We start from the raw sequence: 26,869 nt of genomic DNA, 5'->3' as shown, positions 1-26,869 counted from the left end.
CTCGGCTGCGAAACGCTCCAGTGAAAGTTGGAGAGCCCCGCTTGAAGGAGCCAACAGTACCACATCATCTGCAAAAAGCAGAGATGCGCAAGACCGAGGCCATCAAACCGGCCCCCCTCAACGCTTCGGCTGCGCCTAGAAATTCTGCCCATAAAGGTTATAAACAGAATCGGCGACAAAGGGCAGCCTTGGCGGAGTCCAACCCTCATCTATGGTCACGAGCTATAAGTCGTGACCAAAAGAACGAGATCCAGGATACAAGCGGCCGAAATGAGTTTTCTCCGCTGGGTGTCCGGGCTCTCCCTTGGAGATAAGGTGAGAAGCTCGGTCATCCGAGAGGGGCTCAGAGTCGAGCCGCTTCTCCTCCATATCGAGAGGAGCCAGATGAGGTGGCTCGGGCATCCGATTAGAATGCTTCCTGAACGCCTTCCTGGTGAGGTGTTCCGGGCATGTCCCACCGGGAGGAGACCCCGGGCACGACCCAAGACACGCTGGAGAGACTATGTCACCCAGCTGGCCTGGGAACGCCTCGGGATCCCCCGGGAAGAGCTGGAAGAAGTGGCTGGGGAGAGGGAAGTCTCAACTCAACTCTGGGCATCATACACTGTAAAAATGAACTTTTTGGTGGAGTATTAGGTTTTGATGACAACTTAAATATCAGTTACATCAATGAATTTGACCAAAGTGAAGCTAACATAAATAGCATGTAGCGATATCATGGCTAATGCCTAGCATGACAATGACCAACTTCCTGTTCACGCTCCAACTTGTCAAGAATCGTTTTACTTTATTCATCCATCCATTTTCTAATCCGCTTTATCCTCACGAGGGTCGCGGACGTACCAGAGCTTATCCCGGGTGTCTTCAGGCAGGAGGCGGGCGACGCCTTAAACAGCTTGCTAGCCAAATGCGGGGTGCAACTTTATTGTATGATAAAAATGTTGTGTTATTTTTACTGTTTTCACTTATTTTTTTGCCACAGTTAAGAATGTTGAAATGTGACAAACAATCTTGCGCATCCACACAAATAAATCTTTTTTTTTTAATGATAGTTGCTAAGGGGATAAATAGTTGGAAAAAGGTCAACGCTTTAGAAAGAGAAGCAAGGTTGGCATTTTGAGTGCCGCTCGTTTGTTACACGACAAACAGTTTAATATTGAATGCAAATCCCGTTAAAGCACAATACTGAAAATAAATAAATCCGCAATAGATCAAGAGCGGAACAGTCACGACTTAAAGATGAAAAAGAAAATCTGTTGCACCTTTGTATTTACATATCGCATTTGGGATGAGGAATCACCTTGCAGATGATATTTATGAGACAAAAAGAAATGACATCGAGTTTGTGTGTGTGTGTTGTTGGGCAAAATCTTCACATTTCTAAAATGAATCGGAACGGGAATCCAAAAAAAATAAAAAATAAAATAAACCATCCTGCTTGAGTAACCAAACAGCGAATCGTTCAAATGGGTATTATTCCTGACAAGCCTTCTCATGCTATTTTCAACACCTTAAATTTATTCGTGATGTGTAAAAAAAGATGATGTGGAGACAGGATAATAGTATTGATTTGTAAAAAAAAGAATAAGAATTGGGGGAATAAACACTCACGCGTGGAGGTTCAGGACGATTAGGGCCGGTTTGGTTTGGGTCGCGGGGAGAGTAGACTTGGGGGGGTCGGGGTAGGTTGAGAGTTCGCGTCGGATTGGGATAAGGTTGGGTTTCGGGTTTTATGGGTTTAGCATTCCATTGTCCTTCAAAATGTCCACCCCTTTACAATACGGTCAGCCGTGTCTGAGTGCTCACGGTTGCCGTCTTCCACGAGCACTCCTTCCTCTCTTCCTCCTCAGACGGTGATGAAGCCTCCTTGGTCACTGCTGACCGACTCAGGCGCCACACAGCGGCCCCGCCTCCTCGTCACCCGTCGCTTGCGATGAAATTTAGCGTAGCAACGGAAGCCTGCGAGGTTACAATGACGAGTCCCGTTTGGGAAATTGTTTGTGAATGAATGAAGATAAAATGGTGGGCCGCGAGCAGGAAGATGGATGACAGGAAGTGAGGAAAACAAGACTTGGCTAACTCGCGGTACAGGAGATGAGCATCCGGGAAATTAGGAAACAGGAAGTGAAGACATGGGCATGCGTTTGGAATAGAAGAGATGGGGAAAAGGAAGGTACAGGATGTTGGGGAGGGGCAGGGGGTGAGCGAACAGAAAGTACGGGGCAGCGGCTGACAGTCGGGGTACATCCTCACCTTCCTCACACATGCAGTCGTCATAGCACTTGTTGTTCAGGCCTCGGTTGTGAGCTTTGCACTCGTGTTGTCTCAGGTCACAACAGGAACCTTTTTGAAAATCAACATTTCAAGACATTTCACGAGTGAGTAAAGATCGACGATGGAGACTGACCGGCGAGGCAGTCCAAATGGTGGTCGCACGGTTCGATGTCGTCAGCGTCCACCGTCGCGTTCCCGCTGCTGAGGTTTTTACTTCGTCTTTTGTCTGTGGATGGACATGACAATAAGAGACTTTTTTTTTTTCCTCCAAAACTATTCAGGATCGGAACAAGCGGTTAGATTTTGGAGCCAGACCTTTCTTCCCGGAGGACGGCCAAGCGTCCGCGGGCTTCATGTCTTCGTAGTCCGTCCAGTCGAAGAGCGCCATGTCCAGCGTGGGCATCACCTCGCCTTGCTTTTTACCTCGTCCGGACCGCTGAGAAGAGACAGCAGCACGTCAATACGCGCCCGCCATCCAGTCAACCGCACGACACGCACGAGACAAATTTTCTTCTTTCGTCGACGGGAGATGTTTTAAAGAGAACCCAAATACAAAGAGGGAGTATCAGAGCTGTCATGTCAGGATGCTGTCGCTTTTGTTGCCCTTTTGTGTCGAAAGCAATTGTCACTGTGGAATTAAGTAGGGGCGGCACGGTGGATGACAGGTCAGCACGTCGGCCCCGCGGTGCAGAGGTGCAGGGTTCGATTCTGGCTGCGGCCTTCCTGTGTGAAATTTGCATGTTCTTCCCAGGCCTGCGTGGGATTTCTCCGGGTACTCCAGTTTCCTCCCACATTCCAAAAACATGCATGGCAAGTTGATTGGGCACTCCAAGGTACAAGTGTGAGCGTGAATGGTTGCTTGTCTATTCATTCATTTCAATAATGCACAAGCAAGAACTCTATTGTTTTTTTATTTTTAAGGGTGAGTTTAGTTGGTAGCAGTCGTACAAGTCAAATCTCGATTATGTCTCAACTTTTTGACGATTCTTTTCGAGTCACCTGTGGTTTGCTGGAGGCCGGGGGTAGCGTTGGGGGATGCTCGTTGGTCACTGTGACAACCATGGAAAAGCCAGAGTCAAAGGGGCTGGGGGAGGGGCCATCTCCAGGAAGGGCCCAAGAAGAGGGCAGAGAAGGAGGGGGCTCGTCCACTACGAGGCTTGGCAGGGGCTCTGTGAAAAACAGAAACAGGAGATTCACTCTTGATGTGCTTCCGCGTGTTGTTTAAATAAGGACTGTTGATTTTTTTTCGTTATCTAGAAATTCATTTCTTAATTTAAAAAAAAGAAAAAAGAATTGATTTCAATTTCAATTACATTTTAAGTTTTCAAAAAAATAAAAAATAAATGTCAAAAACCAACACCATACAATGTTCTGCTTTATTATAGTGAAATCATGAATTTTTGCCCTGGGAACAATCAAAAATGTTCTCACAAAATGGAGACTAATAAACATCATGGCTAATTTTTTTTTCTTGAAAAAAATATTTTCACTGGTCGAGGACTTTCTACTCATAAAATATCTGTCCTGCTTCCATAAAGTTGCAATTTTCCCCCCCAGACTATATTCTCTCCCTACATCCAAAAAGAACCCTGTGAGAATTGTTTTTTTTCCCCAATTCTTACTGAGAAAAATCTCACTTTAGCCACAAAAACTACTTGGAAAAAGAAAACCCCTTTTGAATGTGCCGCCAAGACGCACCTTGTCCATGTCGTCCCTTGTCCCGTTTCCCCCCGTGTCTCCTGAGCTGCGACCGTTCGCCGTGTCCCCTTCCTTTGCGCGTGCCAATCAAGCGGTTCTCACTCAGGCCGGCTCGACCTGGCCCCATGTCCACCCGCACCGGGCGCAGACCCTCCAAGCTCACTCCGTCGTCCTCAAGCCGGGCCGGGCGATGTGCCCGCCCGCCGCCCCGGCTCTTCCGTGCCACCCACTGGTCGCTGTAGCCCGGTGCGGCCCGCAGGGGGTGCTGTGATCGTCCACCAGAGTTGCGCCTCCTCTTTCCGCGAGGGACGCCGGATGGTCCGTCGGCGATGGCAAAAGACACCACCGTTAAAAGAAGCACGAGCGTCAGGAGCAAGGAGTGCGCCATCACCTCTCGAAAACAACAGCGCCACCTGTTGAGAGCAGCAAACAGCAAAAACTGTGACAACTCCCAAAAGTGATGTACAGTATTCCTTCCAGCCCCCCCCCCAATAAGCAAAATCCGTAATATAGAAATAATACTTTCTAGGCATGTTTTGATAACATTTATGACCTTTTTTAAGGCCTTTTAACACACTTTGACGATAACACAAGCACATTTAAACACATCAAATATATTGAGCAATAAAAATGATTGGGCAAGCAGTGTAACAGTGTACCAATCTCTCTATGTGTTTGCAGGAAACAAATCTTGGTTTATCCAAACTAACAAACTTAACTTATCGGCTCCCGTTCTGCATCATTAATCATGTCCAAAGAGATACGTTACACATTGAAACTGCAGCCATTGCTTTCTGTAGGCAAACACATCGGGATCGAAGAGGATTCGACATTCAAATTTCTATTTCAAAATCTAGGCTGAGTTGAAAAGCTTCCTGCTCGTCTTTCATATTTACACAATTCCAGACATAAAAGTGTCTAGTGGTCATCTAGTGGTCAACTGTGGAATTACACCCAAATAAATGACAGAGCACAGTGGAGTTACAATCTGTACCAAAAAATGGCATATTCATTATCTGTACCACCTATCCTCATATATACACAAAGATATCTAATAATTAAAATTTAAAGATACGTTAATGTAAAAAAATAATTTATTTTCCTAAGATTGAATATTTTTTCAAAAACGACCATTTAAAGTTTATTCTTAGAATATGATTGGAAAATTACAACTACATTGCAGATGTTTTGTTTTGACTAACTTCATAAATGTCAAGTGAGTTCCTTACATCAAAAAATGCCATTTGCTAGCTAAAAATGTCTTTCCCCGCCCGCCCTTATTTTCTGAAAAGGTTTCATCATGACCTGGGCTACTATGCTATTCGTAACTGAGCAGGCAATCTATCTTGGCATTGCTGCTTGCAGGATGGCCTAGAACTTTGGAGGATAAGCCGGCCCAAAAAGAAAAAATCCCCAAAACCCAAACATTAACTCCCAGTCTCGGCCTTGGCAGAGAACACAACGTCCCGGCCATTATTCATCGCCTTGTCCTCCAGGTGTTTGTCTCACATTTATCTCGAGCGGACCCGGGGGCAGCCAGACTGAGACGGCCACATACTTGCGCTTCCTCCCGCAAATGACTTCCCGGCAAAATGACATAAAAGGGGTCATCGCACACGTCCTTTAACGGAACTCGCCAGGTGTTCATTACCAGAGTCAACACTTCAGTGAGGTATGACTGAACCCGAATGGGCCAGAGAATGTTTGCATTGCTTTGTCTCAAAGGAAAACAACGGATGTGCTCTATTTTCCCTTTAATCTGCACCACTATCCATCCAGCGTCAAGTGCCATTTAATCAAAACCGTTTACTTCCTCAGAGCTGTTTGGAATTCACAGAAGAGAGCCACGCAAAACGGATCTGATGGCATGAGCAGGAGCAGGATCCAAGGAAAAAAAAAGTGTGGGCTGCCATGCAGAATGAATTTTTGGGAGGATTTAGAAATTGTGGATATAGTCTTCAATAAAAACCAGCATAAAGACAGCTGGGGTTTTTTTGCAGGATGTTTGCAAAGAAACATGCAAACATGAGCTAATGTTAGCCAAATCGAGCTAGCTAGCTCGCTTGTCCACTTTCAGTGAGAATAACGTTTTTAAATGTTGACTTTTACGACCATATATATATATAAACCGCTATTGCTCCGCTGTATATACTCATTGTTTTGATTATGTTTACTATTGTAGTTTGAAGTGGTGTCCAACTGCATTGGATGCAGACATATCCACGTATACAAATAAGTAAGAAATCCCACACAGTCGTCGCGGCTGTCTTCACTGTGTTAAAAGATGAACGGCAGTGCAGAAAAATCAATGCGGTGGAAGTATTGATCTACTCATGATGACTTCTGTGTGTGTGTGTGTGTGTGTGTATACACGCTTTCATGCACACACGTCTGCATGTTGGCCAGGAGGTTCATTATGCTAACACATCAAGTAGGAAATCTTTAGCAGTGACTTATCAGTTGCTTGGCAGCCCATGAGTGTGTGTGTGTGTGGGGGGGGGGGGGGGGGGGATGTCAAGAGCAAAGGATGTTGGGGGATGCCCGGGTTACAAGTGCAGCTCAGGGAACTGCAACAGCTGACCTCAGGGAATCGGAGCTGCTGCACAGTCTGCTTACATGACAGTGAGAGGCTGAAGCGGCAGCTGGTTTGGTTTTTTTTTTTTTTTTTTTTTTGGGCAGGTGCCGGACGGTTTATTAAGTGAGGCGTCTAGAGACCATCGCAGCCAAAAGCACAACTATTTTCTGCCGGTAGGCGGCACTGCATACAATTGTTTGCAGCCTTCATCACAGACGAGAATGTTGACCTCATGGAGCAGACTTATTAGATTTGTTTTTGTGTTTTATGGCAAGTAATCAAATTTCACACTGTGGCCAAAACTCCGTTAATTTTGCCATTTCTGTCGAGCACAGGTACTTACAATTGGGCAGTAATTGGACAAAATCTCAAGGGGTAGTTTGAAGGGACCCTGCATATGGCCAATTTCTTCCTAAAATGGCTGACTTCCTGGTTCTTGTCAGGGATGGCTTCTCGAGATATGTTTGTGGGTCTGCTCATGAAAGACATGCTTGCCAAATCTCATGTTACCAAGTGAAATGACCTTTGGAGGCTGAAAGAAAAAAATCCCCGGAAATGACTTGGCAACATGGTCCTATGATGCTTTCTTTGAAAGAAAACGGCAGACTTCCTAGTGTCCTTTCCCGATATGGCTTCCTGACACTTTTTTTGTGGGTCTACTCATCAGAGACGTTTCTACTCATTTCCAGTTGGCTGGGCTCCAGAGGGAATGAATTTTCAAAAATTGCAATTGACTATGTTTGGCTGAAAGACTTTTATAAATCACCAGAACAATCGTACGATCCAAAAGAGCAGATTTCCTGTGTTATTTCAGGCGTGGCTTTTTTTGTGCATCCAGAAGCACTTTTTTTTTTAAGCAGATGTATGGATGACTTTACTTCATGCAAGCATTTGACGAAATAAAATGAATTAAATTCAACACACGATTTTTTTTCTCCAGTGTATTTTCATCAGCCTCATTGAGACTGTCATTCTTTTAATAAATGGCACTATTTTTAAATGGCCTCCCGGTAAAAAAAGGTCTATTTGCAAAAAAAAAAAAAAGGGCTTAACGTCGGCTTGGCGCCGTCCCTCAATGAGAGCAAAACGAAAGGTGACACAAATTTCTTCGGTGGATCTGTTGCTGTCATCATTGCAAGTTACGACCGTTCATCTAAGCCGCACCACATTTTGAGCTTTCCTCATCGTTTTTCAATGCGCTGCGCATGAATACGAGTCAAGCAAAGATGCAGTCGCGTCTGGTGGTTTTCCAGGAGCGTGTCTCGCGTGCGCTCGGCAGTAGGTTGAGCATCTGTTACGGGGATGCCGGGCCAGGGCGCTGGTGTGGAACCGATGACTTTCATTCTCGCACCCGCTTTTCCATCAGCGTTACAGTCACTCATTTCACAGGACCCCCCCCCCCCCAAGGCCCCGTTAGGCTTCCCCAACACAGATGTCATCAAAACCCACAGTTAAGCACCCTCTTTATGACCCAGGTGGAAAGTGTGCACGGCCGACTCGCAACATCATGAAATCTTGCAAATTGAGCGGTAGATCACCAAGGCGGCCGCACAGAGACGGTAAAACAGCACACATTTGCTTGAAGCGTTTTATTTTCCCCCTCTCGGGATGCACGCATCACATTGAGAGGCCCATACGTGTGAAGTGATGGCTAATTTTGCAAGAAATTGCAGAAATTGATGTGGCTCAGGGGGACCACAATAACATACAGAAGAGCAAGAAGACAAGATGAGGCGTGACGGATAAAAAAAAAACAACCAAACAAAAAAAAAAAACCACCTGCTGTGACGGCAAACCTCCAGCCGCCATCTGCTGCTCCTCTTCTCCGGATCTCTCATAGCAACCCAAAGGATGCGGCAGACAAAAGGATGCAGACGCAAAGAGCACGCCTCACCCCTCGAGACCCTCCCCCGATATCGGAGGCCACAGTCACTCTGCTGATGACTGCTGTACAACCGGGAGGGGGTGTCAACCAATTCCACCCCCAATTGGTTGTTTGGGCCCTGCACGTCCAGCAGTTTGATTTTCTGCTCGACATCGATCGGTTCTTACGACTCTTCTGGGATCAGGTCTGTTCGGAATAGTTTGGGATTTTTTTTTAAATTTCATTTTAGATTTCATTTTGTTCATAGTTTTGCTTCATCTTTGGAACAGGTTTGTTAGTTTTTATTTGTTCCAAAATGCTTCATTTTAGTTTTGTTTTTATGAGGTGTCGTGTTACTTTTTTTTTTTATGAATCTATAGGCGCAGGAAAGACTGAACTGGTTGCCGGCCAATCGCAAGGCACATTTTGTTAGACATGTCAAAGTCAATTTCATGAATGTTTTTTTTTTTTTTGAAACAGCCAAGTCATCATTAAACCGAGCACATGGGAGCATTGAAGACCATTTACACTTTGTTATGCACGCTGATTGCAAATAATGAAGTCCTCCAACGAGGCTTTATGAACTTCGAAGATAAGTCCTCAATGAGCCTAACAAGATGCATTGCTGACGCCATTTTAGAATCTCCAAATAGCATCCTGACTGAAGAGTCGGCAGTGCGAACCACCCATGGCTTCAACGCCTTCGCAGATACAACAGCAGCTTTTTCACATTCATTTTAGCAGCTCATAAGTGCGGATTGGCTGTTAATTGAGCAGAAACAGAAAAAAAAAGAGGAGGATGCTCCATCTGTCCATAAACGAGTCGCAGCGGAACCTGAGGAGAACCAAATGCGGAGGCGAGTCCGAGATGTGGAGCCTTGCGTCTGCTGCACGGCGGCATCGGCAAAATCTCCACATGGGGCCCTTATCGAGCGCTCGCCAAGACCTCGTGCGCACGCATGCACAGCGGGTGAACATCCCCCAGACACCCACCCGATCGAGGCGAGTTCCAACACGCCAGTGGCTCCCCGCAGAGCCAAGAGCGGCAAATAGACAAAAGGATGGAGATGGAGGAGGAAGAAATAAGATGAGGAGGGAATCAAAGGCTGCCGTCTTTAAACGGAACGTGTCTGTGGAAGATCCCCCCCCCCCCCGAAAAAAACCCCAGCAACATACTTTGCGCTTAGCTGCCTGTGAAATTGGGACACCTGTTCAACACAGATACGACAATCAACCAAGTGAGAGGAGAGAAAAAAGCTCATTGGGTGTGAAGCTGAAGGCCACACCACTCAGTATGCAGTCCTCAATTCCAAATTGGGAATTCAGGAATTGGTTTTCTGAAAGGAGTGGCAATTATTTTGGAACGTGGGAGGAAGCCGGCGTACCCAGAGAAAAGGTTTTCTTCAAATATTCGAGAAAATGCCACACAGAAAAAATCTGACCAAGCCAGGTATGACTTAGCTCCTCCCCGACACACAAAGATGTTTGTCCTTCATTCCAGATGCATCACTTCACCATACTTCCTTGACACCAATTACGACTTTCCTATTAGCCAAGCTTTGGCGCCATCTTGTGGCATCTTAGAGCAGTATAGCGACGGTACAAAATCAGGAAATAAGAAACAAACGGGTGAATTTGTGAAGAGTGAACTGAAAATGATTGTGTTTTATGATACAACGGTCAGTTTGTAGTTCTTAAAATACACTGAAATATAAAGTAGACATTTTTCAGATTTAAAAAAAAAAAGATCATCAACTAGTCCAAAATTGTTAAAAACTTATTTTCAGTGCATAAAGTTGATATTCGTTGGTAAGGAGATGAATTAGATTCTACTTACAGTGGATGCCCGCATAGTCAAAATGGGAAAGAAAAGTTTTTGGATTCACTGCAAACGAACCCATTTGTAGATTTTTACAGCAAATATGTTTTTATATACCCGTACAGTACAGTATATGTATTTTGTGTGTGTGTGTGTTAGTCCCTTTTTTCACGGAGAGGGCTTATTCACGTTTTTTGGGGGGAGGGAGAGTTAAGGAAAAGAGACCTATCCCCCTCCCCCCAAAGCATTTATAATCAAGTCAATTATTGTCGCTATTGTCCCTTCGCCCCACTACGCTAACTCTGATATGATACGCTGTAATTTGCCAGACGTTAACATTTCATCATTTCTAGCTCTAAGTGCAACTGATCATCAGGTTGTTTCTAAACAAGAGTTAGGCACCAGAGGGGAAATCTGAGAACTAAAAACTTTACACTCGACAGAAAGAGAACCAAATGAGCACACAAAGAGCTCCGTTTAAATGAGTGTCAACGGCTACTGGAACATTGAGCTATTTCACAAGAAACACACCAAAAAGGTAAAGAAGAGTGGCTCACCTGCGGTTGTTGTTTGGAGCAGCTGCGTGCTGGTGACGTCGCTGCGGGCGGCGGGAAACCTTGGCTGGTACTGTACCGTGCTGCTGCCGGCGCGCATCCACACTGCCGCGGCTTCTCGTATAGACCGCAGGCAGTAAGAGAGTCACACGGCGAGAAATGGCAAGCCGGGTTGACGTCCTCGTCCACGCCCGGGAAAGAGGAGGGGCCTGGCCGCGATTGACTTTGGGGCGTATCGATTGCGCTGCCGTGGTGGGGACGATAGAAAATGACGTCACATGGGAGACATTCCAGTGAGCAAAGCTACTCCCCAAATCATACCTTCTGTAATTTCTTGATCGCTACTTTGACAGTTTTTTTTAAATATTGTATTTGTATTGGTTACTACAATCGCTTCTTATTTACTACTGTTGTACCATCTGCATTTTGAAAAAAATACATATTGTAAACCAGGAAGTAGCCAACCTACTTACAAACGTGAAAACGTTTATTTGCTCTTCTGATTGTTTCCTCCCTCAACTCATGATTCAAAATGGTACCGTCCCATCTGTTATTCCTCATTAACCAGGAAGTAGCTTGCTACCCAATCAACATCATTATGTCGACAAAAAAAGTTACTCCCAAAATATTTCAAGTTAAAAAAAAGTCACATGATAGAATAAAAGCAAGAGTTTTCCATCGTGATCTCCCAGTGGATGCTGAGAGATGACAGCATCGCGTGAATGCACAGAAGAGAGCGTCTCGTCGTGGATGCTGAGACCATCCCAGTAGATGCAGAGTGACGCTGTATTATCACGTTGGATACAGAGATACGAGAGCTCATACATGGTTGTAGAGAGACAAGAGCATCCCAGTTAATGCAAAGCGATAAAAGTATTTCACTGGAGACAGAGTGATGATTAGGGTGAATGCGGAAAGAAAGTTGTATCTCAGTGGATGCAAAACGACGCGTGGCGCACGCAGAGATAAGTGCCTTGGTGTGGATGCAGAGAGATGATCATATTAGAGTAGCTCTGGAAAGAAGCACACCTCATCGATAATTCAGGGTGCCGATCAACTCAAACTGGATGCAGAGAAGAGTGCCTAATTCCGGATGCATGGAAATGAGCATCTTATACTCGATGCAAAGAGCAGACGATGTGGTGTGTTGAAAGCATTATGCTGGATACAGAAAAATAATGACATCCGAGTGGGTGCCCAATGGCAAGCACTTCTTCTGGATGCAGAGTGGCAAGCAAATCGCAGCGGATGTAGATCCAGAGAGAGACGATCACCTCATACCGCACCAGCACGTCTCCATCCTGAGCAAATGCAGAGTGATGATAAAGACCATGACATCAGGGAGGATACAGAGAGGCGAGCATCTCAAAGTGGACGCAGAGAGATCAACTCATACTCGATGCAGAGAGACGTGATCATTGCAGTGAATGTTAGAAATGAGAGTCACACGGTGGATGCTGAATGCCAATCGCATTGCACTCGAGTCGCTTAAACGACTGCACCAGACTGGATTCAGAGTGAAAATGGATGCAGAGAAGAGCACCCAAAATTCTGGATGCAGGGAGATGAGCGCATCCCCGTCTCCAGTAGCTGCACAGTGATGCTGGCATGATACTGGATGCAGAGAGATGATTCTATTCGAGAGGATGCAAAGAGACAATGATGTTCACCTAAAACTAAATGCGGAGTGACGATCTCATTTCAGCACACAGGGACAAACACATCTCCGTGATGCAGAGAGACGAGCACTTCACGCTGGATGTAGCTGCGAGCATCTCTCATTTGAGATGAAGGTGAAAGCGTCACAGTGGGAAGTAGACATCCAGCATGCGCGCTCACTCACAGCCGTGCTGGGAGCAATACAAATGCCGGCAAGCCACCAAATGTACGCTGCTCACACATCTGGAGGGAAATGTTTGGCATTTCCAAAGGAGGTCTGTGAAAATGTCTGACGAAGAGAAAGAGTTCTTAGTATTATTCAAACCAGCTAATTTGATTTAAATACTTAAAGCTGAGTGTAACGTGGCCTGCTTGCGACAGATAAGTGCGGTGTGTCACTCTGGTGAAGTGTAGCAATGGTGACATTGCATGTGTGTATGTGTGTATTCACTCAAGGGGGTTCTTTGTCAGTTTTTTTTCTTGTTCTCATAAGCCCATCGGCCGCTTACCACTTTTAATAAGGCGCCAATCGGATCGGGAGTACATTTTCACTTTGCGCGTACCGCCACACAATTCAAGACTTAACTGTCAACAGCGCCACTCCTTTGAAATACAGGGCGCCACAAGGCACAAGCGCAAATTTGCACAAGTCGCGGGGAAGGAAACCAATTTGCTCTGTCTAATAAATAAATCTGTCTCTGTCGAGCTTTAGTATGCATCAAACGCCGCCCTAAATAAATATAGCGGCGCCTCTGAAATGGAAGCCTGTTAGTTAGGTTTGGGTGTGTTTCACGCACGTTCTGTCTGGAAAACTCAGCAGTTCGATTTTCTGCTCTGTCTGCGAGGCCCTAAGGTGCCATAACATGGTGCCAAAGCCTAAGTTAATACAAAATTAGTAATTGGAAAAAAACTAAAGTGTATAAACGCCTACAGAAGCCACTAGATGGCGCCAAAATGCGACATGAAGTTCCTCAACTCATTTTGACAAAGTTCTCCTGTACCAAGATGATGACGACTACATGAAGCTGCTCGACAAAGTCCTTGGACACCAACTTGGCAGGAAATCACGACAATGAAACTCCTTAATTCACTTCCACAAAGTTCTCGGCACCAAAATGCCACAAGATCGCAACGTGTTGCTTTGGCCGAGGCACAAAAAATAGCAAATGGTACGGTTTACAGCATTTTTTTTTTTCAGTGGTAGGTATCCTGACGTTAACCACTGCATGATAAAACAAAATAACTTCATTCACCTATTGATGACATATGGTCAGGAGTGGCAAGTCAATATCATCAGTCATGTTTTTAAGCTTTGTACTACATTATGACAGGTGTAAAAGATGAGTTGGGAACTGTATAGAATAAACCACATTCATAGTGTACTCACCAGCTTGTGATGGGAAATTTGGGTTCAATACGGCGGTGCCAGTGTCAGGCAGAATTTGTGTACGCGTGCGTGTGGAGCAAGACGAACTACAGAGAAGACGTTTGCAGCCCGCAGCTTCTCAGCAGGCATCAAGCGCCTGATATGGCCTTGTCAAGCTTTAATACAGCCGGCAGATCATGTGCGTGGGCGGCCTCAGTCGTGATCCACTTTCACAAATGAAAACACAGCAGAATTTCTTTTGGGTAATTGTTTTTCAAGAAAAGTGAATCAGAAGAATAATGAAGCAAATGTGCTTTCTATACACGATTAGAACACAAAAACTGTACAGGTGCACTGCAACGAGAAACACAATTCACTACTTAAACCACCTTAAATTGTTCTTTCTCACCTGAATGAACGAATGGAAGCTCCCTGTCCAATATCATCAACACGAGAGTGTGATCTCGATGACCAGGAATTTGTTTCATCACGGCACAACACCGCCACCTTGTGGAGGAGATGGCTGATATCGCACTTGGCTGTTGTGCTTACAAGAGTCATTTGACAGCCGGGGGTTCTCAGACTGCATTTTGCCAAGGAGCCCTTCATAATCTCAACGCAAATTACACATGCAATATAAAAAGTCTCCACAACCCTTTTCAAATATCATTTTTTTGTGGTCTGACAAATGTGATCAAAATAAACAATTTTCAAGCTCTTTCCACCAAAGGTGTGAGGTAGACACCATCAAATGAAATAAAAAATATTTTGAAGGGAAAATCAAGAATCAATTGTTACATCACCTTCAGCACATTGTCTTTTTGGGCTTCATTAGGGTGGTGCATCATGATGTGGGAAATATTTGCCAACTCTTCTTTGCAAAACATTTCAAATCTGTCAGATTGTGATCATATCTTCAAATCATACACCTCCACGAATTCATTCAATTGAACAGATTACAGGTCTTACTCATGGCAGCGATGGTGGTGGTGGGGGAAACTACAGGATTTTTCTTTGTGCCATTTTGTTGTATCACAAAAACCTGCGGTGTGTAGACTTTTTATAACCATTGTGTCAAAATCACATTAGATCTTTTACTGGGCCTAAAGCTAAGGGCAAGAGGAGTAACTGATTCAGTGTGCTCATTTTTTGCCGGGGGCACGCCAGTCCCCACGTGCACTTAAACATTTCTTTTTTTAAACAATGCAACAAAAGTTTATTGCTGATCCCCAGGCAGTTTGAGAACCACTGCTCGACAGTTTTACAGTGCAGTGCAGTAATACGCGTGTCTATGGAGCCTTCACGGAAGTTAAAATTCTTTCTTTCCATCAGCCCCAAGGCACATAAAACGCACTTTTGAGTAAGAAATGCATGGGGCAGAAAAAAAAGGACTGGTGGCTTCAGTGGAACTTCCCAAATCCTGAGTGCCACTAAAGCTGGATTTACGCCGCAAGGTTCACATGACACAATTTCCACTACTTCACTTTCAAGTGACACAAATGGGATAAAGTCATGGGAGCGTTTAGAGAAATAAACACACTGAATCGAATTAATTCAAATCAGAATCAGGCCTAGTCCAAATGTGTTTCAAAAAATCAATTCATATCAGATGTCTGCTGATGCAAGCGTAAATAAACATGTTAAAAAAAAAAACATCCATCATTAAGTCAAATATGAAAATAATTGACAACACCAGCGGCTGGTTTGTTTTTGTTTGATATCTGAAATACTGAATACAGTCGTTTATGTACCATGGGCTCATGATTGTGTACATGCCAGAACAGGGGTCTGCAACCTGCGACTCCAGAGCCGTCCTGTGACTCTTTTGTCCTCCTGTTGTGGCTCTGTGATTTGGGGAAAATAAATCAGCGTTTCAAATCAAATTAAACTATGTCTTTCAAATGTAAATCGAAATTTGATTTATTTTTATTTATTTATTTTTACGTTGTTCAAAATATGCGTCACAAGCGGTGCCAATGTGCAACACCGGCACCAAGAATTAATGAGCTCTTTGAACATGGCAGAAAATATAAGGTGGTTTTATTTATTTTTTTCTGTGGGAGATGGCTGAGTGGCTCTTTGAGTACATCAGGTTGCCGACCCCAATGCCTGAAGCAGCATAGTGTTGATGCTTTATGATCCTCACGGTTGAAACTGCTTTGCTCCCATTTTGTGGCAGCTATACGCAATTGCAAACCCCTTTTGTGAGTGTATCTACTATTTGCGGACGTTTACTATTCACGGGAGGGCGCGGTCCCTTGTCCTGGTAGCTTATTGTGACTAAATAGTCTGAAAAATAAATATGATGTAGGGCAATAAATTGAAATTGGTCACTTGGACCCAGAGCTTAAATCCAGCCGAGTGAACTAAATGAACCAAAACATTAAAACAATGACGATTGTGAAATACAGGAAATGTAATACTTCGCTGCGCCTGTAAAACATTCACTGATCCTCCTTACATTCATGATGTTCAGTCCACAAAAGCATCCGCACGCTCACACAGCATTGGCGTGGGCCCCCCCGGCCGGCACCTCGTACTTGAAGACCACGCTGAAGAGTTTACCGCCGAGGCGATCGGCCAGCCAGGAGTTCTTGATGACGGCCATCTTGAGGCTCTCGCAGCTGAGCGTCGCGTAGTAATTGGTGTGGATGGCCCGGCCCATACCCTCAATGATCACCAGGTCGGTGTGACGCTCGCGCACCACCATGGCCAAAACTTTGTCCAGGCGGCTGGATGGGACACACGACAAAACGAGTCGTCACGTGTACACCACAGTGAGGCTGCGTCGATCGCTGGGGGCATGTTAACAGATCCATCCATAAACTATTTTTACTTTTTAGCTTGCAAGGCAGTCAAGAATGTTAAAAACTGAAGTTTGGGGTGCATCTTAATGTTAACACTGGTGAGCTTATTTTGGTTTGTGCACTGGACAGTTCAGTTAAGTGAATTAAAGGATGGATGATGTTGACATTTTGACATTTCCAGTGTGGATACGTAATGTCATGCAAATAAATTTGGCTTATTTGTTAGTCAAGATAATAACAACATAGCCACTGTTATTTGGGATTTAATAACATGAAATTGAATAAAATGTCTGAATTGATGAGGGAATTTGATTGCTGAAAATGCGAAATTTGGGGATTTGCCGCCCCCAAAAAAGGATTATGAGAATGTGCGTTAATTTGAGCCGCAATACAGCACGGGGCTGAGTAAGGTGAGTTGGGCTGTGATGGGCATCGCTTCCTACCTGAGATCCAAGCAGGGAGAACTGGAACCGCTCTGAATCAAGGTCAACCTGTCGTCCTTTAGCCCCGCCCTGCACAAGTTCACACGCTGGCTGATGATCTCAAAGTGACCAGATGATGAGTTTACCGGCGTCTTGGTCGGCACTCACTGAATGACCGGATCCATCGCGGCGATCCTCTCGGTCAAAATCTGCAGCTCCCCATTTGTGACATCGTTCAGGGCCGGACCAGAGTTGCTCGCCAGCACCACCTACACGAAGGAAAACAATAAACAGTTGCGAATAGAATGTGAGGTCATTTGACTAGAAAAATTAAATGGGAATGGTTATCTGGGTTTCATAAAAACATGAAGAGTATTGACATCATTAAATAGAGTCAAAAGAATTGAACAATTTTTGGTCCATTTTTTTTCTTTAATTCAGTTGATATTGTATTTTATATTCTACTGAGCCCAATTGTCATTTATCCGCCGCATATATTTACGCTAGCCAAAACAGTAGTTCGGGGGGAGGTGTGCCCCAATGCTTTTGTCCGGGCAGCGTACGCGAGGGGCCCCAGGTTTCGGTCTTACCTCCGTTCCCCGAGAGAGCAGCTCCCTGACAAAAGGCATCACTCCTAGAATGATGTCTACGCCGCTATTATCTACGAAAAACAAGGCACACTTGTGAGGACGCCCCTGTAAGACACAACCATTCAAGCACTCATTGCCGAGCGAGCAACAGCAAACAGGACAGAAGAAATATGATGGCGAGGTGTGTTACGATCAACAAGTGACCTTCAGTCTCTGGAGCCATTGGTCGTACGAATCCACGAGCCAGGGCCGCTCTGAAGGAAGAACATGACGAGAAAAAAAAAAAAAAGAATTTTGATGCCGCGTACAAGCTTGTCTCTTTTTTGTTGTTGTTGTTTTTTTTTCGATCACATTACTACCTTCCAGCTGCCTCTTTGCCTCCTCGAAGCCAAACTCGGGGTCTGAGTCCAGGACGCTACACATGAGAAAGAGGAAAGAGGACTCTTCAAGTCATTCATTTGACGCTTGATTAGGTACACCTGCACAGTCAAAAATCTGGTTGGTGACCCCTGCCCGAGGCCTGCGAGTAAACCAAAATACCAAATCAACACACACGCACACTTTATAATAAAGCAAAAATAACATTTCGAAAAAGTTGTATAAAACCACTTGAACCTCAAATCATTTTGACCCATTGAAATGAGTGGAAATACCATTGATCCGTTCCAGCACCCCATAAAACACCATCCCAAAACTTCTAACGTGTTTCTAAATTAGAAAATTCATTGCGGTGCTGGCCCCTCATTGGCAGCGTACTCACTCAGAGACGGCTTTGGCTCCCCAGTCAAAGACATTCCCGGCCAGGACGCCCCGAACGAGCGCAAACTGTCTCTGCTCCCAGCTCAGCTCCTCCAGAGACCTGACGGCCGTCTGGTAGTACTTGAGCGCGCTGTCGTTCTCCTTCTGTTTGATCTGAAAGCACACGCATATACAAGAGACCGGGACGAGTTGAAAAATTAAACACGCATGAGTGCAAGAGAACAAACATTTGCGGTGGGCAGACTGAAGTTCAACCTTGGAGTAGGGATCTGGAAAATTGAACTCGTTTAAACAGTGCTCCCTCGTGTCCAGCAGACTTCGGACCGTGAGGGACCCGTAAGCGCTGGGTGATGAGAAAGAAACCTACGTTAGCCGTGGATGAAGCATACATACGGCAAGCATTCAAATTCAGTGTCGGAGTGTCTCACAAAGGTTGGTGGCGCAAAGTCTGAAGCTTGTGTCTGTATTTGTGACGGAATTTCTCGGCCCGCTCCACCGACTCGGCCATGTCGGGCTGGCTGGCCACTGCTCGCTTCACCACCTGCACGGAACAACTAGGAGACTCGTCACGTGTCAAGATGGCGTGCCTTTACAGTGAGGCCGTTAAATAGCGAGGGATGTGTTCCAGACCCACCCACCATAGGTGGAGATCATAGCAAAAAACGTCGCCAAGCTTAAAGTGGAACTCAAGGCAGAAATATGCTGTTGTGTGTTGTGTTGGAAGTGTGATCTCACGCCGTCGAGGGCCTCCTCGAAGCAGTCCAGCCAGTATTCGCGGGCCGGGGCGTCCTCGGTGAGGTCCACCGTGTCAGGGATGTAGGAAGACGGGTCCTGCAGCAGATGGAGATTCACCAGCTGCCTCTCCAGACGGTCCATCTCCAGCATGTCGAACTGCGACACGGCACGGACAAGATCATGCAAAGGCAACCAAACTATTCCCGAAAAATAAAAAAACAAAAATTCTGGTTTGGCATCACTGATAGATTGCAAGTATGATGACAATTATAAAGCCATAAACGAGAGTTATCGAAACATAGCAAAGGCTTACTTAAAAAAAATCGAGCAAAAGTGTTGCCAAATTAGTGACTTTTCCAATGAGGATGTTCAATTGCTCAACATTTAACATGTGAAGTTATTAAGGACTGTGTCTACATTAATGTTTTGCAAAAACATGACTGACTGACTGACTGACCGACCGACTGATTGAAGCACAGAAGACAGCACAATAAAATTTCCCTCAGTCAGGCATCACCGAGGATACACAGTCAAGCCCAAGTGCTTATTTCCATTGTGGTCCTCAAAATCTAAGAGAAAGCTGTTATTTCACATTACACGAAGATGGCTTTTTTCCCCTCATGTTTCATAATCTCTATGGAAGTTGATGCAAACAAAACCGGGGGGGGGGGGGGATTTATGGATTAAAAAAATTCTCCAAAATGTGTTTTTCTGATCAGATATGAGATTTTTAGGGGAAAAAAATCTGATTTAAATTTTAAACCTAATTAAGATAGCAATACAGAAAAACATGAGGCGTCAGTATCGCTTTGTAAACGCCTTCCTCTTCCCTGTCTATGAAAAGTCTGCCAGGCCGCTCTTAAAAGATGAGTAGTTTTACTTTAGTGTAGTTTTATTACACCATGGTTCACGTCTTTTTGTGCTAGTAAGACAGCGGTGAATGGTGAAATGCAAAACAATACAGTCCCTGCACGGTTAATAAAGGTTTTGTGAAATATAGATTTATGTTTCATCACGTTTTAGAAATTAGAACAGCAGCCAAAGAAAAATGTTAGCTCTGGATGCTTGTTGCCAACTTCCATGCGGCACATAGTATTAAATACTAACAAAGCAAGAAAAGAAAATGTGACAGATGCAACTTTGTCTTGTGCAAAACTCAAACCCGGCGCACAAGAAAATGTGCAAGGAGGTGAGTCAGCAGCATATAAAGATGAGGCGGGCTGGTCGGAGGTACTTACGGGGAACTGAAGATTAGCGAGACAGAAAAAAAAAATCAAAAGAAGAAGATGATGAGGACAGATGCGATTTCACAAGAGAGTCAATCAAAGATGAGGCGTAATGATTACAAGGAAGTCATGTAAAGGAAAGAACAGAGATGGTGATTGTGATGTTTGACTCGTATAGGAAGGCTCACCGTTCCGCTTCGCGCGCGTTGCATGGGATTCATTTCCGGAGAAATACTCATCAGGCCGGAGCTTCCCGCGTAATTCTCCCCCCAGCTATACTGGTTTGGATCTGCATCAAACATACACAGCGTACTTCTGAGTAGTATATGGCATGCGATCTGAATGTCATAGTCACGAGACAAGTAACAATACAGTAGGGCAAATTAAAGATGCATTATGTACGCAATCTCACTGTGGGGGAATAAAGTCCAGCAAATAAGAACACAGGATCAGAATTTTGATTCTCTCTCTCTGAGGGGTACAACAATTATGTCTATGTGTGTATTTTAAAAAAATTAAAACATTAACGAAATGCCACACTTATTCTCACTAGTATTGTAAAAAATAAATAATACACACTTGACTAAACTTTTGCAAGCATCTGCTTGACTTTTGTGCAGAATTCTTTTGGGGGTTTTTTTTACACCTGAGTGGGAATGTAGAGTGCTTAAAAAAAACAATGCCTGTAGCTCAAGTATTGCTAAAAAAAAACTGAGAAATATTTTGTGTAAAAATTAATCTAACGCTCTTACTGTCTTCCTCCGCTCCTTTGAGAAAAGCCCCAATGGCTCCCAGATAGCCTTCATGTCTCAGGAATAAGGCCTGCACCTCACCCTGCACACAAAAATGTTTCATTGTAAATGTGGCTCACAACTGCAATGTGGAGATTTGTCTTCAGGCTTGACGTCAGCATTGCCTTGGTGAAGAAGTTGATGCTGTAGGTGATGGTGTGCATGGTAACCGGATGCCCCCGAATAAAAAAGCCCCCAAAGTAGACCCGCGACAGCTGGTGGAGTTTGGCGTACAGGCAGGCCAGCTGCCCGATGTCGTTGCTGATCATGTGCAACAAACTCTTTGCCATGTCTTCTTTGGAGAACTCTGAAAGGTACCACAAACCAGAGCTACACTCGCTGTCCACGGCATCGCAGAGGAAAAAGGGTAACTCTGTGCTTCACCTTTGTCCGCCGTGGCGGACTTCCCAAAGCTGCTGGCAATCAAGTCGCCAGTGAGGCCCAGAGAGCCGTAGGATCCTCCGTAAATGTCTTTGACCAGCATGTCCACGCTGGTGTGCTGCCCCTTCGAGGCCAGTTGGAGCAGCTCGTCAAACCTCTGCGGGGGGGTCAAGAAAACAAAAAACTACCGGTGAACAAAAAACAGCGGGGCGATGATGGTCTCGCTAATACCTTTGAAGTAAGCGAACTCATTCTGAGCAGACTGACACAACTGCAGTGGTGTCCAAGTGCTTTTGACCGATTGTTTCAGTGTTCGTGAAAGTTGGAGATAATGTGTGTTGTCTGTTTGAGAATGAAGCACTTTGAATTGGAGTCAAGCTATAGAATGCTACATTCGCTTAGCTCTACTGGTTATTTGCCATGCTTGTCAGTCGCGGCTAATCTGTGAGCAGTAGTTCACTATTTGTGAAAGACTTGATTGAGTTCGCTGTTGTGAATTTGAGTCAAACTATCCAAGAAGGAGCCCTGAGTGACGACGTAGAATGAAACATTGACTTAGCTAGCTAGCCAGCAACCAGTTAGCTGTCCTATGCTTGTAATCAACAGTGTTATCTAGTGTTATTACCCCATTTTTTTTGTCAAAAAAAAAAAAAAGAAAACCTTTCATTTGGAATGTTGTGAATTTGTGCCCATGTGTTTGTGTCAAGGAGTTCTTAGTAGAAATGTAGACTGCTGCGTTAGCTTAGACTGGTTAGCTGCTATATGCTGTCATGGGTAAGCGGTCGGTTTCATTTTACAATTGCATGACAGTTAAAAAAATAAAATTAAAATATATACCTTTGTTTTGGTGAGTAAAGCCCCAAGTCCCCAGAATGTCCCTCCACCTATCGAGCTTCCGCCGATACGCTCAAATTTGTCCTCCGATTCCACCTGTCAGTAAAATAAGAGAGCAAGAAATGACACGTTGCAGTGCATGCATAGCATTGTGTTTATGGAATAAGAATTAAGAACATTAAAACATCCGTGTTCATCAATCTGAAGGTGCTTCAATTTTGTCCTTTAGCGCTCTCTGCTGTCCACTGCCATCAGGGTGCGCTCAGGCTTTAATTTGCGAATATCACGGCTTACCCGTTTTCTGGGTTTCTTCATGTGACGTTCGCAATGTGAGCCCGAAGGCGCTTGACACTGTACACTGGTGTTTGTTAAGCGTTCGTACCTTGACGATGGAGACCCCGGAACCGATGTTGACGAGCAGGTAGGGGAAGATGTCTGGCTGGGTGGTCTGGAAGCGGAATTCGGAGTCGGCGTGCTTGGCATATACGAAGGCCTCGTGAGGAATGTTCCTCAGCACAAAATTGCAGCCCTTGATCAGACACGTCATCTCGTCCTCCTTGTCCACTCTCACACCACAAACAAACACTTTGTCATTTTTCATGAAGCAACCACACAAGAGAAGTGCAGCATGAGGAGTGTAGAACAGGAAATTACAATAGAGGCCCAAAAAGTGTGTGTGTGCATGCGTGTGCGTGCGTGCGCGCACGCGTGTGAACACATTTGCCATCAATGTACTCACTTGAGTCTCAGTTTCCTTTCCAGCAGTTCTTTGAATTTGTGCGCCCCGCCACCCGTGGCCTTGATGACTTTCGTGTCGGTGTTGACCAGGTGGTCTTTGATAAAGTCCAAGCAAGTTTCGATGTAGGCATTCTCAAATTTGATGAAGTGCAAGCGCGCCGTCACCTCCTCTTGAACCGAAATCTCGTACAGTTTGTCGCCGGCTGCCTCCTGGGAGACAAACAAACACAAATGTGAGCATCGGTATTCATAAAGCCTTGTTCTGTTCAGAACGGGATCATGTTGTCATTGCAACTATGTTATTGTAGAAAGCATGTGGAAATGAGAAACTCCTTGTATTGGATAAATAAAGTTGAAGCAGTGGAAGTTTGGGTCCACCTCCAATGTATTGGGTTTTTCAAAGAACTATTTCAAAGTAGAAATAAATCGTTCCACGGTCCACTTTTGTGGTTCACTGTTCAGACAAATCTTTAAGCAGCATTTTAACATACCGGGTTACATAACTTGGTTAAATGAGTCAAACAATGACCTGCCATGTATACAGCAGTAATAGTACGTTCTAGACACTATTAAATACATTACCAGGAGTTTGTGGAATCCACAACAACCACGAAGTCAACTCTGGAGGCAAAAACGGGGTCAACGCGAATAAAGTTTAACGGCTGAGACAAGAAACAATAATTGCCTTGGCAGAGTGGTCGAAGGAGCGAACTTTGGCCACTTTGTGCTGAACAGTTGAATAGTAGGCGAGTTTGGTGAGCGATCCACCTGTAAAGAAGTCAAAAGCAGAGATTCATGCAATTAGCTAAAGAATGTGCTCAAATGCTTTGCACATTGTCTCAGTTGTCACTGGGTGGTACCACCGCACTACGGTTCACTTACATTACGAAATGTCCTTCCATACCTATTTGTCATGTCCTTGTTTACGATGATACTAATGCAGCGTGTTATAAGATAAGATAAGAAAACCTTTATTAGTCTCGCAATGGAGAAATTCACGATACCGGAGACAAATTCCTTGTGTGTTCTACATACTTGGCCAATAAAGATGATTCTGATTCTGAAATAAACGGAATCGGAAACATAAAACATCCCAGCTACTAGCTTCAGCTGCTAACCTCCGCGCTCGTCGAGGTTGCTTACAGTGGTTGACAAATTCGGCGTGTTTGTGATTAGACTCAAAAGAAGCTTCTGAACGTTAACTCAGGAGAGGGTTCCGACTAAAGCAGCCTGTTGTCACGCGGACTTTCACTTTTGCCCTCGGTCCATGAACACAACATCATTTTCTGTTTTGTTTCTGTTTTGAGTCGAATAGTGTTAAGGTGAAAGGAAACGTCGGGTACCTATGTCTATGGCGAAGCGCTTGGCGTTCTCCAAATTGCGGAATATTTCGTCTGGAGGTAAAATGATGCTTTTATCCATGGTGTGGTGGCGGCTCGCGTCGCCGCTGTCAGCTTGCCTACATTCCGCCATAGTCGTCGACGTGCTGACGAGTCACCAGGCGTGCATCCGCTGGGCCAATCAGCGAGCGCGTATGGTTTGGTGGGCAGGGTCCAGTACACGCATTCTAATATTAAATATTAAATTCGCATCAAAAATATTTAATATTGATGAATACGTTTTTCAATCAAGTTAAACCAACATGGCTTAAGCAAATATTTACGACTTTGGAATTTAAATTGATATCTAATGTACGGTATTTTATACAAGGGGCAAATATGCAAATATATTACAAAATAGATGACCACTGTGTTATCGATTAACTCGATACTTTACTGATTACAGTAATGACTTTATATTTTGAGTTGAAGTTCTCTCATGAAGCTTCACTGCATATTTGCCATTTCATATTTTGACATTTCTGTTGGCATTCTGATTAGATTTTAAAACTGCATCCGACACTTCATCATTAATGCTATTGAGCACTAGAGGGTAGCAGTGTTTTGCAAAGGGGTGGGGAGGGGGGGAGTAAAGTACATCATTTGTATTGAAAAAAAGTTGAAGCTACATAAAAGACCCGTACATATTAATATTTCATTCGTTTTATATCAGGGTCTATTTTTATTTCATGTAAGTCCTGCCGAAATTCACACCACGACAGCGACGGGACACACACACACACACACACACACACACACACACACACACACACACACACACACACGTCAAACACACGTCACACACGGAAAACGGCACGCGAGTTGGACGCGAGGGGGGAGCGTCCGGGTCCATCAGACATCTTCCGTCAAAAAAACAACAAATAAATAAAAAAAGGGACAGACAAGGAGCAACCTTCATTTCCACAAGTTGGGGCGTTCCCCCGATTTATCATTGATCATATTGACTCCGACTTGACTGGAAAAATAGACTGTTTGGCTTCTTCAAAAATGATGGGAAAAAAAGACTAAACAAGTCCGTGAGCGGGGTGACTTCACTCATCCCAAGAATGAGATGATGAGGGGTTTTTTTTCTTCAGCGTGTTTTTTTGAACAGGCAGAGAGAGAGAAAGAAAAAAGCGTGTAAAAAAGCAATCATACAACCTGAGCAAAGTCTCTATTTTCAATGGAATCATTATTCTGGCTAAATTCCATGTCCACAAGTCGAAATGTAGTCGTTCAAAATCGCTTTTCCGAATTTTTGAAGCGGAAACTAAGCGGTACCCGATTTCATATTTTTTTTCAATAAATACAAAGCAAAAGAGTATTAAAATATGTGTCGGCTGAGAATGCGGATTATAATGAATGAGCCGCTTGATGTAAACATCTAAAGAGACCCCGCAGCTGCCCCCCCCCCCCACCCATTTTGTCTATTGTGCATGCGGGGCTGTGAGTCTCATTCCTCGGCTTTCCCACACTGGCTTCCATTCAACGCACTTGTGCGGGACAAAAGAAGTGTGTCTGCTTGCACATCACATGGATGACACAGAGACTCGCTTTACTGCTTCACCCCCACTGCTCGTCAATGGGACCCCCCCAGCTTTGGCTTTTTTTTCTCCAAGGGCCAACAGGAATGCAGAGGTGAACGAGATTCCCAGGATGTGGCCAACAATCCCGGCGACTGTTTACGTTGCTTGTATTCACCCCCTCATTTACAAAGTACCACGAAAGAGACGGCCATCACTCACTGCGCTTAATCGCATGAAATCATCAATCAAAGTTCAGGATCTTGAGAACCATTTCACATCCCGCAAATTCTCCACATTTTTCACAACAACCTGAATCCATATCAATAGCTACATTCGAAATATTACCTCTGTCACTTAAATTACACATTTTTCAGTCTGACATTTCACACACCCCCCCTCTAATATATTCCAAGTCATTTCACTTCAGAATCTATCCATTTTTTTTTTAAACTGCTTCTTCATGTACCGCCACATAGGATGGCCCAGGCTGAGATTTGAATCTCAACTATGAGGCAGACATGCTACTCAGTCACTGTATGTAGCTGGCATAGACAGAAGAACAAAGATCCAGCATTTGAAATCATCTCAATGGATCACTCCCCGTTGCAGTGTACGGGGCCTGCCTCGTCCAAGTCTTTGATGGCAGCAGAAGTGCACTCTGGAGCACCACTTTCCCACATTCACACAGATCCCCATTAACCCCCCCCCCCGCCCCCAGCCCGCCCCCTCTCCCTTGGTCCAGCTGCTCCCCCGAGATGTGACTATTGTCTCCCTGTGCTTCTTTCTGATTGGTTGCCAGTGTGAGAAAGTGCAGAGGCCCACATTAATATGGAGACGCGGGACTATAAGTAGGAGGCAGGAAGCCGGGCGAG

The 26,869-nt window shown here is 44.7% G+C and overlaps 2 protein-coding genes across 3 annotated transcripts; both read right to left on the bottom strand.

Annotated features, from left to right (window-relative positions):
• Positions 1 to 27: 27 nt before the first annotated feature.
• draxina (dorsal inhibitory axon guidance protein a) lies at positions 28 to 10,972 on the bottom strand. Its single transcript, XM_086117841.1, has 7 exons — positions 10,788 to 10,972; positions 3,973 to 4,385; positions 3,274 to 3,443; positions 2,590 to 2,710; positions 2,408 to 2,500; positions 2,254 to 2,343; positions 28 to 1,959 (listed from the first exon to the last, which is right to left on the bottom strand). Exons 2-7 carry the CDS (start codon positions 4,358 to 4,360, stop codon positions 1,847 to 1,849), a joined length of 975 nt encoding a protein of 324 aa, XP_085973967.1. The 5' UTR covers positions 4,361 to 4,385; positions 10,788 to 10,972; the 3' UTR covers positions 28 to 1,846.
• Positions 10,973 to 14,062: 3,090 nt separating this feature from the next.
• Positions 14,063 to 24,578, bottom strand: pank4 (pantothenate kinase 4 (inactive)). 2 transcript variants are annotated; one of them, XM_086118460.1, is made up of 20 exons: positions 24,436 to 24,578; positions 23,778 to 23,860; positions 23,094 to 23,302; positions 22,737 to 22,920; positions 22,358 to 22,450; positions 21,524 to 21,677; positions 21,265 to 21,446; positions 21,101 to 21,182; positions 20,537 to 20,637; positions 19,123 to 19,278; positions 18,816 to 18,928; positions 18,643 to 18,730; positions 18,389 to 18,540; positions 17,988 to 18,043; positions 17,833 to 17,882; positions 17,629 to 17,733; positions 17,207 to 17,307; positions 17,060 to 17,128; positions 16,271 to 16,541; positions 14,063 to 15,653 (listed from the first exon to the last, which is right to left on the bottom strand). In XM_086118460.1, the coding sequence occupies exons 1-19, from the start codon at positions 24,563 to 24,565 to the stop codon at positions 16,307 to 16,309; spliced, it is 2,343 nt and encodes a 780-aa protein (XP_085974586.1). In that variant the 5' UTR covers positions 24,566 to 24,578; the 3' UTR covers positions 14,063 to 15,653; positions 16,271 to 16,306. The 2 variants fall into 2 exon arrangements, with proteins under 2 accessions (XP_085974586.1, XP_085974584.1); XM_086118458.1 differs by having other exon boundaries at positions 14,063 to 16,541.
• Positions 24,579 to 26,869: the final 2,291 nt, after the last annotated feature.

The sequence above is a fragment of the Hippocampus guttulatus genome, chromosome 8 (assembly GCF_054856545.1).
Source record: "Hippocampus guttulatus isolate MCC_2025c chromosome 8, RoL_Hgut_1.0, whole genome shotgun sequence".
NCBI lineage: Eukaryota > Metazoa > Chordata > Actinopteri > Syngnathiformes > Syngnathidae > Hippocampus > Hippocampus guttulatus.
This window is presented reverse-complemented; position numbering and strand designations above follow the sequence as displayed.

Bases quoted from the DNA above. Each gene is read 5' to 3' on its own strand.
- pank4 (XM_086118458.1), bottom strand. From the start codon at position 24,565: ATGGCGGAATGTAGGCAAGCTGACAGCGGCGACGCGAGCCGCCACCAC. The intron at 19,279-20,536 runs GTGAGCCTTCCT...GCCGTGTCGCAG, and splicing joins AACGCGCGCGAAGCGGAACG to TTCGACATGCTGGAGATGGA. The intron at 16,542-17,059 runs GTAGGAAGCGAT...TGTCCCATCCAG, and splicing joins TCTCCCTGCTTGGATCTCAG to CCGCCTGGACAAAGTTTTGG.
- draxina (XM_086117841.1), bottom strand. From the start codon at position 4,360: ATGGCGCACTCCTTGCTCCTGACGCTCGTGCTTCTTTTAACGGTGGTG. The intron at 3,444-3,972 runs GTGCGTCTTGGC...TGTTTTTCACAG, and splicing joins CAAGGGACGACATGGACAAG to AGCCCCTGCCAAGCCTCGTA. The intron at 2,711-3,273 runs GTGACTCGAAAA...GTCTCTTCTCAG, and splicing joins CGGCCTCCAGCAAACCACAG to CGGTCCGGACGAGGTAAAAA.